The sequence below is a fragment of the Equus asinus genome, chromosome 6 (genome assembly GCF_041296235.1).
Source record: "Equus asinus isolate D_3611 breed Donkey chromosome 6, EquAss-T2T_v2, whole genome shotgun sequence".
Classification (NCBI taxonomy): Eukaryota; Metazoa; Chordata; class Mammalia; order Perissodactyla; family Equidae; genus Equus; species Equus asinus.
Window position 1 is genome coordinate 29,957,665 of NC_091795.1, and position 13,576 is coordinate 29,971,240.

General features: G+C 48.8%; 1 protein-coding gene across 1 annotated transcript in view; it reads right to left on the reverse strand.

Moving 5' to 3' along the window:
- TCF7L1 (transcription factor 7 like 1) overlaps positions 1–13,576 on the reverse strand; it is a 144,907-nt gene that overhangs the window by 15,842 nt on the left and 115,489 nt on the right. Inside the window, exon 4 of the mRNA XM_044771798.2 lies at positions 3,079–3,162. Within this exon, the coding sequence (XP_044627733.2) occupies positions 3,079–3,162 (84 nt within the window). The remainder of the gene's footprint in view (positions 1–3,078; positions 3,163–13,576) is intronic.

A 13,576-nucleotide genomic window follows, 5' to 3' on the forward strand; every position in this document is an offset into this window, starting at 1 on the left:
TCTGTCCATTTGATCTGGCCCAATTCAGGCCCTCATCACCTCTTAGCCTGCTAATTAAAACCGTATTTTAATTGTTCTTTCCTTCTCTTAATAATAGTAGTAAGCTAACAGTTATTGAAGGCTTACTTTGTGCTAGGCACAATTCTAAACTCATTACAATGCACTGGGCTCATTTTCTCACAACTCTGAGGTCAAGTCCTCTTCTAAGTCCCTTTTTACAGATGAGGAAATCGAGGTAAAGAGAGATGAGGTGATATGCCTAAAGCTGTACAAATGGCAAGAGGCGGAGCTGGGATTCAAACCCACGGCATTATGCAGCCTCCAGCACATCCATCACATCCATCGTCCTCTCCGGGCATGGTAGGTTTGACGCCTACACACGCGTCTCAGAAGTTGGAAGGAATGAGATGCTCTGACTAGAAAAGTGGGTGGTCTTCTCCCAATCTGTAGAACTTCAAGTTAATGTTAAGGTTTGCTCCCATAAATGTTCCTTAAGCTTTTGAGGCCTGTTTCTGCTTTTCTATATTAGAATACAGAGTATGATAATAGACAATTTACTAGATAACTATCTATTTTGCCATCTACAATGCAATATATCAACTATTCATGCTTGTCCACTCTCAGACGATGATGGGCCAGTACCCGCAGAGCACACACTGGCGATGGTTGGATGTTTGTTTGGCAGTTGGAGCTATGAGTCTAGAACTTTGCTGAGAGTTTGGAAATTCCGTATACTTTTATGTCGCTTACACTGAGATATTAAGTGAGGATGAGTAGCTCATTTATTTGAGGAAAAGAGTCTAGAAAGAAAAAGGAAGCTTAGAGAGGGCAAATAACTGATATTGTGTATTAATACAGTCTCCCCAAGCTGATGAAAGGAGGATTACAGGTAGCAAAAGGTTGTAATACTGTCAGCTATCATCTGTGTTGAGAAAAGGTAGGGGAAGTGACTAGATTTAGGTATGAGATGGCAATTGGAGAGCTGAGCCAGGTGGCAATGGATTGGCAGAATAAACGATTCAGGGACAGAGGTGGAACGGCTAGCTCTTGTGTGAGAAGTTGTGCAGTAAACAGAAGGAAAATAGGATAACGTTCATGGGAGGAGGAGGGTTGGGTACAGGCTTTTTAGTTTATTGTTCAGAGATGGATTACTCTGTGCAACAGGAAGGATGGGAAACTCAGACACCTGTGGTAGTTTTAAAGGGCACTCACTGCCTCTAAAAGTAGATGGAGAGTTGAGATAATATGCAGAGAGACAATATGTAGGGGGCAGAGAGGAGAAAGGACCCTGCCATCTTGGGGTCTGCTGGAGTGGGCTGGGGGATGCCATAGGTTGGGTGAGGGGGTGAGCAAAAATTTGAAAAAGTTAAGGAGAGACAGCTGTGCCAAGAGGGGACAAGCCAGGTTTGTGGCAGGGTGGACATGGGATGCCATGTCCTCCACCGTGACTCACTCACACCACTAGAGGGCGCCCGTACCTCGCGCTCGGCCACCCTAGATGGGAATCTGGAGGGCCAGAGGCACTACCCCAACCTATTCCTGGGGTGCTTGTTCAATGGGCTGCTCATATCTTGGTGACGAACCACAGAACCTCTCAGGGGCAGCCTGGGCTGGATGGCTGGCCCTGCCGCTCACTGCTCCCCACACAGTCACTGGTCCTTCCTAGAGACTGTGAAACAGCAATCCCTGCCTGTCTCCCCAGGGGACAGCTGTGACAATCATCTGAGAACTACACATGACATTGCTCTGTCTACCAATGGGCTCTGCCCCTGAGGCTGGTCTCACGATTACTGGAAATCATGTGGCTCACCGTGCCATTATTTACCTTTCTATGTATCCCTTCTTTCTCCTCAACTAGACTCTAAGCTTTCGAAGAAAAAGGACTATCTGGGTATCTTAAAATGTCCTGAATGAGATGAAATATGTCTGGGATTTGCTTTAAAACCAGCCAGTATGGTGAGTGGGAGGAGTGTGGGTGAAGGGAACAGCTGAAATTTTCTGTAATCAAGTTTTTAAAAGTATCCTGTATGCCCAGGCCTCCTTGTCTGTAAAATGGATAGGTCGTGCAGGCTGGGGTTGCTTCTAGCTGCTTCTTCTATGATTCTGAGTCACCATACAGTGGGTATCACCAGTTAGCTGCAGAGTGCATGGGGCTTAAGGCAAGGGTTGCCCCAAGCTCTTAAGAAAAATCCATGAGGGGCCGGCTCCGTGGCTGAGTGGTTAAGTTCGCGTGCTCCGCTGCGGCGGCCCAGGGTTCGGATCCCGGGCGCGGACATGGCACCACTCGTCAGGCCACGTTGAGGCGGCGTCCCATATGCCACAACTAGAAGGACCTGCAACTAAGATATACAACTATGTACCAGGGGGGATGTGGGGAGATAAAGCAGAGAAAAAAAAAAAAAAAGATTGGCCACAGTTGTTAGCTCAGGTGCCAATCTTTCTTTAAGAAAAGAAAAAAAAAAAAGAGAAATCCACGAAAGGGGAATGCAAGGTCCCAGGTCTCTTAGCTGCTTTTGATTTCAGTCTGTTGCAAGCCCTAAGGCAGTGAGACCTGCTCGGACCCCATTGCTCCTGTCCCCCAGGACCATCCAGACCTTCCTCTGCAGCCCGTATTACCGCAGAGCTGAGCAAGAGAGCCTTGGCTGCCCCGAGGGGTTTTCGTTTGCACGTGTTTTAATAAATTCTCTCCTATAACATCCTGTACAGAAGAACCTCTTCAACTGTCACCTTGCAGCTACAAGGCAGGAGCAGAAGCAATACTGAACAAGCTCCAACAGGAGGGAAAGGAAAACACCGCTGCCCAAGTGGAGGGGGCAGAGGGATTCTGACAGCAGCGGGACCAGGGTTACCGGCTCGGGTCGGGGCGTCCCTGCCAATCACAGCATCCCAGGTGGTATGTGTACATGTGTTGAGGTAGAAGGGGTAGGGAACCCCTGACCCTTAGCTCTTCCTCGATTGTGCTCACACACCTGAGGTAACACCTCTAGACCCCACAGCTTCGGGAGGTGGAGGGGAGACAGTAACATGCAATCAGGGGACTGAGCGTCCCTTCGGCACTTTAAGGAGAAACAGACTTACCAAGTGTGCTGGGGATGGTGACCTGGTGTCCTTGACTGTGGCGCTGGAGGGGACATCAAGGAGGGGCCATTTCATCTGCAGGTACTGCACAGGGGACAGAAAGCACAAAGCAGCTGGTCAGATGAGGCCTCGTGCGCCCCGAGTGAGCAGAGGAGGAGCTGTGCAGCTGGGCTACTGGCGGTTCAGGGAGGCGATTCATTTTAACGGTGCACACTCCTGCCTGGGTCAATGTCCAAATGACGATCACAGGACAGTATACATTGATAACCACCACCAGTGCCACCAGCCCCCTCCATCATTCTCAGGGGATGCAGACGACAGCACAACTGACCAAAGTAGTCAAAGAACCTATCGCTGAGGGTCAAGTCCTCCCCGCTCGAGTCACGGGACAAGCAGGCTCATCAAGGGAGCAAAGGCTCGCAGATGGTGACCCCGCCCCATTCATGTCCATCTCTTACAGCATCACACACAAAGCTCCCTAAGAAACAGCCTCTCCAGAAGGATCTGGTGAATGAATGAATAAAAACCATCTGCCTGACACTTGTAGGGTCATGGGTAAGATCTGTTCATACTCAAGATGCTGAACTTCACTTCATTACAGCGTTTCTCAACCTTGAAATGATTATCTGGTACCTTACCCTCTCTCGTGTATTACTGCAGAAAATCCAAACCAAACAGTCAATCACACACAGAGACACACACACGACACATATTTTCCTTAAACAAAAAGCCTCTCCTCAAGCCCGGCATAGCACAGACTTTGGCAAGAGCCTGGAATGGAGTGAGTGGAGAGGCAGTAAGGGGCACCGGGTGAGCCCGCCTGCGCTCTGGAGTCGAGTATTCATGGGTTTAGGTTCTCAGTCTGTCAGTGTAGGCTGTGTGAACCTAGACAACTGTCTTAACAACTCTGAGTCTCAGTTTCTTCATCTGTAAGGCAAGGCTATTATCACCAACTTTATAGGTTGTTAGAAGAATCAGGGACAATGTCAAGGTCTGAACACAGTCCCTCCCACGTGGGAGACATTTGATAAATGGCAGCTCTTATTTTCATAAGCAAACCATTAGTCTTTTGCCAGGCGCAAAAACACATGTGTTGTCTTAGGGTCAACACTGATAGGGTGCTTCTGGGCTGCAGACCAGCTATGCAGCCTCTTCGCAGAACTCTTGAGGATACTTGGAAAACTAAAGCTCTAATAGGAAGTGGTGGTTCCAGGGGGAGTTTCACAGAGAGACAGAAATAAGTCTTTGAATCGTCCCTTGCCTTCATCATCAATTTCGAGGGGAAAAAAAATCATGATTTGGCCTTGAGCTATGTGCACGGGATCAGGGAGGTATGGTGGGCAGTGCCCCAGAAGGGCCCCTTGCCTTCAGCCACAAAAACTGACTGAGACGGCAGGCGCTGGGCTTTCCAAAAGGTGTCTAGAAGCAGAAATAACCACACAGGGACACATCTACCAAGGACCAGTGAGTAGCACAGACAGCAGGTGGGATGGGCCAAGTAGGCCTGGCTGCAGGGGGGCTTATAGGATGTGGGTATGAAAGGGGGCACTGGGGGCCCTGTGAATAAAGATAGTCTTTCCACTCTGGGCCCTTTGGTACCCTCCCCCCACCCCTTATACTGAGTCTCACTTCTGATACTATCTTCTTCTTCCCTTCCCACCCCCACCCATCTCCTTCACTCCTCAGAGCCTACACTTCCTGGATGAACTAACAGGATCGAAATGCCTTTGGCAAGTTAAAAGCATTGGACAAATATCGACATCATTAGTTAAAAGTCATTTCCTCAGTGAATAACAATATTTGGGCCACACTGGCAGTTTTCAAAGCATTTTCACACACATAACCCAGTTTAATCTTCACAACAAACCCGGTGATGACAAGTAGGGGTGACTGTCCCAAATTATCAGATGAGCTAATGGAAGTCAACACAGGGTAAATGACTTGCCCAACTTTACATTGGGAGCTGGAGCTGAGGTCTCGACTTCCAATCTCACACTTTTTACTACAAGATGAGTCATAAAGCTTTTCACAGCACCACCTTTGTGAACACCCCACCGCTCTGCTTTGCTCTGATGGGTTTCTCTCTCCTCTGTCTCACACAGGGCTGGCCACCCAGAAGCCGAATGAATACATGCATGTCAATATTCTCCTGTAGGGACACCTGAGGTGGCCACAGCTCACACATCAGTGCTAAACACCACGCTCGTTTCTCCAGAAGCAACAACATCAACATCTGTTTTTTTTTTTTTTTTAAAGTTGAACCACAATCACAAGTATCAAGAGAAGTGTCCCAAAGAAGTATCCACTCCCCCAACATTAAACACAGTAGAAGGGTTCCTAAAATCCATCAGCTCTACCAGCATCTGGCTCCCTATTTAGAATCACAAAGACACACACTGAACACTCTTGATTCCTGTTGGCTTGCTTACCAGAGGTGTTCTCAAATCATATGTGGTGGCCCAAAGGAATCTATCTGAACCCTAGTCTGGGACAACGCTGGAGTTTGGGTCTCAGAGAATACTGTCAGCTGAACTTACGGGTTGGTAGGCACAGCAGGCGTGAAGGATCTAGAGCAGTCAGATCAACGCTGGTACTACTGACGTTCTGGGCCAGATAATCCTTTGTTGTGAGGTCTGTCCTGTGCATTGCAGGATATTTAGCAGCATCCCTGCCCTCTACCTACTAAGCGCCAGTAGCCCCCACCCTCCTGCCCAGTTGTGATAACCAAAAATGTCTCCAAACTTTGTCACATGTCTCCTCGAGGGGCAAATTGCCCTCTTGATGAGAACCACTGCTCTAGTGGTTGAGGAGCTGGTACCCAATATACTATGAGTTGCCTGAGGGTCTGTCTGCCTTGGTACTGGGCCTATTAAGGTACAAATATACGTATAAACACACACACATTCACAGTAAGGGCTTTTAGAAATAACTACTATTTGGGGCTGTCTATCACGTGCTTGGCATTTTATCTACCTACCAAGATGTCTGAACTTCTGGTGGGAGGAGACCACACTGGCCTCTTCTCCCCTTAGGGTTCACTCTCACTGACTGTAACTGAGACCTGGAAGCTTGAAAGGTGGGTGAAAATCTTTAGCCCTGCCCACCACTGAAGGTGGGCACCTTACAGATATGTCAGGCAGGTGGGGAGAGGTGGTTCTGGGAACAGTGTCCATTTCACCCAGGACCCTTCCTGCTCCAGTCACTCCTGGGGGTGTGTGTGTGTGTAAGAGAGAGAAAGAGAGAGAGAGAAAGAAAGAGAGAGAGAGGGAGGGAGAGAGATTCATTCTGGGAGGTAGGGAAATGGAGGAGTGTCACCTCCCCCCTTCTACTTTTCTGCTTTTGTAAGATTTTGAAACAAGTGATGAGGGTAGGGGTGGGAGAAGACCTATAAAATGTTCGAGCCTCCTGCAGCTTCGCTAGGGAGTATCTCTGGATTGCAATTCTGAGGAAAGGAGCATTCTAAAGGGACAGTTGAGCTTCCCAGAACAAAGAACTGGGCAGAAGGAGCCAGCAACGCCCTTGTAATCCTCCCCCACCTCAGCAGCAGAAATTTGGAGGTGGCCGGGCAGTTCTGAATTCCTACGTCAGGCCTAGCCCAATGTTCAGTGGAAATAAAGCTCTTCTGGACTGCAATTCTCATGTGAGGCCAGCCCCACGATCACCCCAGGGCTAATCATTCATTGGTGGGAGCATGTCCTCTGGGATTAAGCATGTATGGCTGAGCCGAGACTCTTTGCACAATAATGGTATGCGGGCAAATTAAAACTGCTGGTTTCTCCAAGCCCAGTCTAGGCTCCATCCAATTGGCCACAACTGGCTCCAGACTAGTGTATCACGGTCAGGCTGAAGTGCATAATGAAGATGGTCCAGCTACTTCCCTCCTGGAGGATGCTCTTTGGAATGGAAAACATCAGACCTGTGTGGCATCAATGCAACTGATGGCCAAGCAACAGCAATGGCTACCACTTATAGGATGCCATCTGTGGGATAAGTACTTCTGATACTCAAAAAACAGAAACAGACCCAAATGGCAAGTGCTACCACCCTCGATTTACATATGCTGCTTAATATGCTCCTGTGTGTTGTGACTCTGAGACAGGACACCAATTCTTCCCGAATCCGGGAAACTCTTTTTGGGGGACTGGAATTCCATGGATCACACCTGGGGCAATTCTGCTCTTGTGGTTCTCAGTTAAGTAGAATGAGGCTGTGGATTAGAATCTGTCTTTTCCTTGTTAAAAAACGATGATTCTGTTCCTATTTTTAAATCGTTTTCACTGGAACAGTTGCTGAATTCTCTCAGCATCTACTAAAACGGTCAGGTGGCTTCTCTTATCTGCCTCAGTCATGAGCTGCATACACAGTGATGGATTTTTGGACACTAAAGCACCCTTGCATCCCCAGGTGAACCCTACTGGGTCATGGCCTGTTTGTTCTTATACTATACTGCGGAACGCTAACCATGAGTGTTTTAAGATTTTTACTCCTACGTTCCTAAGTAAGAGTGGACAAAAGTTTTCTTTTTCTGTGACATCTTTATCAAGTGTTGCTCTCGGTGTTATTTTGGCTTTATTATTTATAAGTAGTGCTGCTCCTCTTCTCCTTAATGTTCTGGGCCCCTTTCGGCACCTTGGGTGCCCCCCCAGTGCCCTCCTTGGGGTGATCGCTCGGCCAGGTGGGCTGTTTCTGCTGGACTCGCGTCTGGAAGGGTCTCTCCGAGGGGTGCTCTCACCGGAGAGCTGGAGCCCCCCTTCCTGCAGGGAGGCGGAGCACTGGGCCCACAGAATCCCCGCTCAGCTCGAAGACTGTGCAGCAGATTAATTGCAGCTGTGCCCTGGAATTTCCCCAACATACAAATCTTCATGATGTAAAACAGCTGGGAGGAAATCCCAGCATGCCCCGTACAGAGGCAGAACTGCCAATGAGCTATGGAGATTAACCCTCAGTCTTCCAGAAGGTAGGGAAGAGCCCCTCCCCCAGCCATGCCTGCCTATTCCAAGCTTGCTTTGGTGTGGACAGGACTCTACAGGCCTCTTGGGAACGCCCACATTCTCCCCATTCACACGTTCTCACAGAAAACTCAGGCAAGAGGCAAAGTTTCATGTGACAGAATCGACAGCGGTGCTCCCAGAAGGGGCGCACTATGGCTGGAAGCAAGGATCTCCCAGCGCTTCCCAGGTGAGAACACCCCACACCACAGAATCCCCTCTGCTTCTCCTTCTTGCGGGGAGGGGCAGGCCTGGTGCAGAAAGAAAGGGCCCTTTTCTCTAGATTTCCTGTCTCGTGGATTTGTGTTTAGCCAGACGAAACTTACCAGTTTAGGTGACCAGTCTTTTCTGCCTCTGTGGTCCCCCGTGGTAAACAGACTCTGGGACCCCAGAGCCAGGGCCCCTTCAACAGAGAAGATGGCTCTCCCAGACTTCACTCTCAGGAGACCTTATGGTGCATGCAGCCACCCAGGAAAACAGGCTAGAAACCCAAACCCCGCCCTCAGATAGCCATCCACCACACAGCGAAAAGGACATTGAACAAAATGCTCTCCACTTCCTTTTAAAGATTTTTTTTTTTCCTTTGTTGAGGAAGATTAGCCCTGATCTAACATCTGTGCCCATCTTCCTCCACTTTATATGGGGGTAGCCACCACACATGGCTGACGAGTAGCGTAGGTCCGTACCGGGAATCTGAACCCACAAACCCGGCCTGCTGAAACAGAGCACACCGACCTTAACCACTATGCCATGGGGGCCGGCCCCAAAGATGACTTAAAATGTAGAATTGTATTACAAATGAAAAATGTGAAAAAACGATCAGTTTCTCCTTACTTTCCATTCTGCCACAACTGGGGGTGTAATCGTTTCTCATCAGGACTACCGCAATGGCCTCCAAACTCTACAAGAGTTTAGCCTTCTAAAAACTAACCTATCAGATCTCTTTCCAGCTTAAAATCCTTCCTTGGTTGGCTGCTGAGGGTCGAGAGATAAAGCCCCTAAACTCAGCAGCAATCCAAGGCCAATCTATTTTGGCTTCAACCCTCATGGCTTCCCCTTACACCCCCACACTAGCTGCACTAAAGTAATTACCATGCTCAGAAGGTGCCATACTGCTCAGCTAGTCCCTGGCCTGGTGTATCCTTTACTCTTGGGAAACTGTAAGCCCCTCTTTAAGACCTAGCCCCAAGGTCACCTTCCTGGACGAGCCTTCTGCAGCTTCCCACAACAGTCAGTCACTCTCACCTCTGTGCCCCAGCTGTGCTTGGTGTTCCCATGGCACTCAGCATGCTGTGTTGTCCATTTGCAAATTGTGCCTGTCCTTTGGACTGTAAGCTCCTCAAGGGTCACGTCCACACCCCAAATTCCTTGCCCAGAAGCCAGGGCTCATGATGCATCCAGACCCTGTCCCACCTTGCGCTTAAGCACTTTATAAGCCCCAGTTTCCACATGTGGAGCACTGGGTTGTCTAGCCTCTTCCTAAATCCTTTAGAGACATGGAACGTACGTGACGGGGCCTCTTTCACTCCTGAGCAATTGGTTCTCACATTAATTGGCTTAGTATTGCCGAGAATGTGTACCTGCAGCTTGGAGGCTGTGATACCCAACCTGCTGGCTACTGGAGGCCTGTTTAAGACCCTCTATCTTCAATCAGAAATGGACATAAGTGGGTCTAAATTTGAAAGTTTATCGATATTAAGCAAGGAACTCATTAGGAAACAGAAAAGCTTTCCCAAGTGGGAATAAATGTTTAGTTTCCAGAAGTCACTGAAGAAGAAGAAATGAAAGTAGTAAGAGATGGATTCCAAACATGATGGATTAAACAAAGTTCCAGAAGTATAAAAAATAAGGTTCACACACCCCTTATTTTCTTTTCTAAAGATGAGTACTTTCTGCATCTGCTTAGTTTTATGGATGGCACTCAATCCCAAACATAGTTACCCTCTGTGATTGACACAAGTATAGACGGTTGGGTTTCTTCTTGAGGTTTTGTCGATAGGTGAGTTGTTACAAATAAATCCAAAATGTCCTAAAGTAAGCTACTTTTCAACGTAATATGACATATAAATTTCCTTGCAAAAGTAATTTAGAAACTTTTTTTTTTTTGTAGTGTTTTAAACCAGTGAAATGGCTTTTTTCTCTTAGGCACCTGTCACAGCATTTAGTCGACAAATATTTTTGGAGCCCCTCCTACGCATGGGGGGCAGAGGGGCTCCAAAAATATTTCATGACTGAATAGTAAACTCAAAAATAGAGTGGATTGGTGAGGTTTCAGTTTTCCCATGAACACCTATTCCCTGCCCCTTTCCCCAAATAATTCCCTTTCTTTCCTGGATGGCCTGACACAATTCTCTTCCTCTCCCAACTCAGAGAATCTGGCAATCTGCCTACCAGACTTGACCAAGGTTGGTTTTTAATAACTGGCTCCCCCTAGAGGTCAGGTTCTGGTGGTGGAAGGACAGCATGCGAGGTGGGAGACCAGGCCTCCAGGCTCTAACCTCTCTGGGCTCAATCATCTCACCTTTACAATGGGGATGTTTTACTTTATTGGCTTGAAGGCAGGGACCTGGACCAGATGGCCTCCTATGCAAAAAGTTGAATGCAGCTGTTTTTCTAAACCACAGTGGGTTGCTGGGAGTGGAGGCTGTGTTGGGGCGCTCAATAAATACAGAATCAAGAGTCCTAGCTGATCCCCACTTACAAGCGGTGTACCCGAGGAAGTTACCTCATCTTTCAGAACTTCTGCTTTCCCACCTGTAACATGGGAATAACAGCACCTACTACCTGGCAGAGTTTTTAAATTTCGCGTGGCAGTTACTTGGGCAAGGACCAGGCAGGGTGCTGGGTGAGCTCTTAGGAAATAAGCGTTTCGACACTAAAATGCAAAGCTACTTTTGTTCAATGAACCTACCACCTGCACTTTACTCAGGGACAGGGAAGAGCTAACTAACACAGAGTTTGGCCACTCCCTCATCTCTGGGTGCTTCGTGGGGAGACAGGTCCCGTTCAGAAGTGTGCTGGTAAATGTTTAATAATTGGCTCTCTGAGCAAAAACAAAAACACAGACCCCGATTTGTAGCATTTGCTGGGACCCACAGTGTAAATGTTCCCACCATGGCTGATTTCAAGCTCCCATGCTGAGTTCCTGACAGCAGGGCTGGGAAGAGATGCTAATGATCGGCTGGGTAGCAGCTGGCTCCGGCACACCACTGTGGGCGGGCAGGAGCTCAGGGGGTCTCAGGTCTGCCCTGACTTGCTGGGACTGTTGGCTCCATTCACAGACGGCTGGACGGCTGACACATCTGGTCCTTGGCTGAAGAGGGTCCAAGGTCTTCATGCAGAGCCAGACACTTGGCCAGCCAGGTCTTCCTGGCAGCTGGGTGCTCTTTTCAGAAAGCAGAGAAACTCTGCTGCCAGGGCACTGAGCATGGCCACTCGGTGGTAAGGGGACCTCCGGGGCAGAGACCTGGACTTTCAAGAAAAGTCAAAGTTAAACTGCTTTTGGGTCCTCATTTCCGAAGCCTAGAACTCCAGGCCTCCTGAGTGAGTCCTCTGTCACCCCTGCAATGGCTGTGGTCTTGGGTTTGCTGGGCCCAGGAAGCTTCTGTGCTCACACCATAGAGAAACTTCTTCACAGGAGCTGCCCAGGGACGCCTCACCCTCGTTTCCCTGAGCTGAACCCTACCTGATGCCTCCTCCTCTCTCTTGTCCTGGCCATGCCTAGTGTATACTGACAGCACTCCCCTCCCCTCAGGTACGATCCTGGCCCCATGGTGGTCTCTGCCCTGTTCTGGGGCCTATACATATGCCCCCCATGCCATTCTGCTCGCCATCTTGTTCATCTGGCAACATGTTAGTGCTGATTCCACATCAGTACAGAGAGAGCTGCCTCATTCTGTGTAACGCCCCATATGCACGGAGGCGCCATAATCTACTCAATGGTCCCATGTTCACAGACACGTAGGCGCTTCCCAGTCTTTTGCTGCCACAAATATCCCTGAACACTCATCATTTTGCTCATGTGTGAATACAGCTGTCGGATACATTTCCAGCTGGGAGGGGAATTGCTAGGTCAAAAGTATGCACACTTATGCTTTGAAAAGTATTACCAAATACCTCAGTCTATATCGCTACCAGCAACATATGAGAGAGCTGATTTCCCCACACCCCTGCCCACACAGTGTTATCAAACTCATTGATCTTTGCCAAACGGACAGGTGAAAATCAATAGCTCACTGTAGTTTCAATGCGCATTTCTCTTGTTGTCAGTGAGGCTGAGAATTGTCATAGGTACAAGTAGTGATTTCAAGGATAGAGAAAAGATGTGTGTGGCCAAGAGGAAGTGGGTTTATAATCTGCCGGGGGGCAGCAGCGGGGAGGGAATGAGCCCCAAGTCGGCAGGTGTCAAGGCAGGCCTGGGGAGACAGGGAGGGCTCTCTGGGGACCCTCACAGTTCACGAAGGACTGTGCAAGCTCTGCTGCATCTGATCTTCCTTAGATGGAAGCAGGGCAGATCCGATGGGGGCTGAAGGCAGAGTCTGTGAGGAGGAGGCGGAGGGTCAGGAAGCCGCTGCTGGTGGCTGGGTGAACAGGGAAGCCGGTGCACAGCCACTCTTTCTTTTCCTCCCTCCTTCCCTTCCCAGTTCTGTACACAGGCTGCTTTCACTTCCTCACCACCTTCCCGTGTGGTCCTCAGCACTCAATAGTCTTCCTTCTGTTCCAGCCACTCTACTGTCTCTGTTACTAGAAGGCCACTGATGACTTTAGAAAGAAAATAAAAGAGATTGGCCTTTTATCTGCCAAATCCTATGGGCATCTCTCAGGCCTCATCTTATTTGGCATCTCAGGGAAAACACATTTCCTACCTGGACGCCCTCTCCTCCTTGTCCCCTGTGGTTTCAGGTTCGGTGTTCCCTCTGGTCGATCTACATTTATTGACCTGAAGAACTGTCTGGGACAAACTATTCAGTGAAGAAAGCCAGTTACAGAACCTGGAAGGACAGCCACCAAAATGTTACCACTGGGTTTGAGCATTTCAGGCAATTTTCTTACTTTCTTCTTTGTGCTTTTCTTATTCCTTTGAAATTTTTTACAATAACTATGTATTGTATTGTCACAACAGTAAGCAGAGCCATCACAATTAACCCAATCTGTGCCTTCAGTTTCCCCAACTAGAAACCTCAAAACCCACCTTAATGTCTTTAGTGGCTTCCCCTACCCACGGTTGGCCACCAAGTTCTGTGAATTCTAGGCATCTTTCTAGAGCCTAGGGATTCAGGCCCTCCCTATTTCATGGCTGGGCCACTGCAGCAGCCTTCTGTCTGCATCTGGTCTCTTGGCTCGGCTTCAGTGTCTGCTCCAGACTCTGCCCAGGAGGCACTTGAGGGTAGCAACCCAGTTTGAAAGGGGTGGGTGTGGGCTGCAGGTCAGTTTGCCCCAGACTGAAAAAACGTCTGCCGTCCTTATCAAAGAACAGGGTGGTAGAGAGAGATTCAGCGGTCCCAAATCCT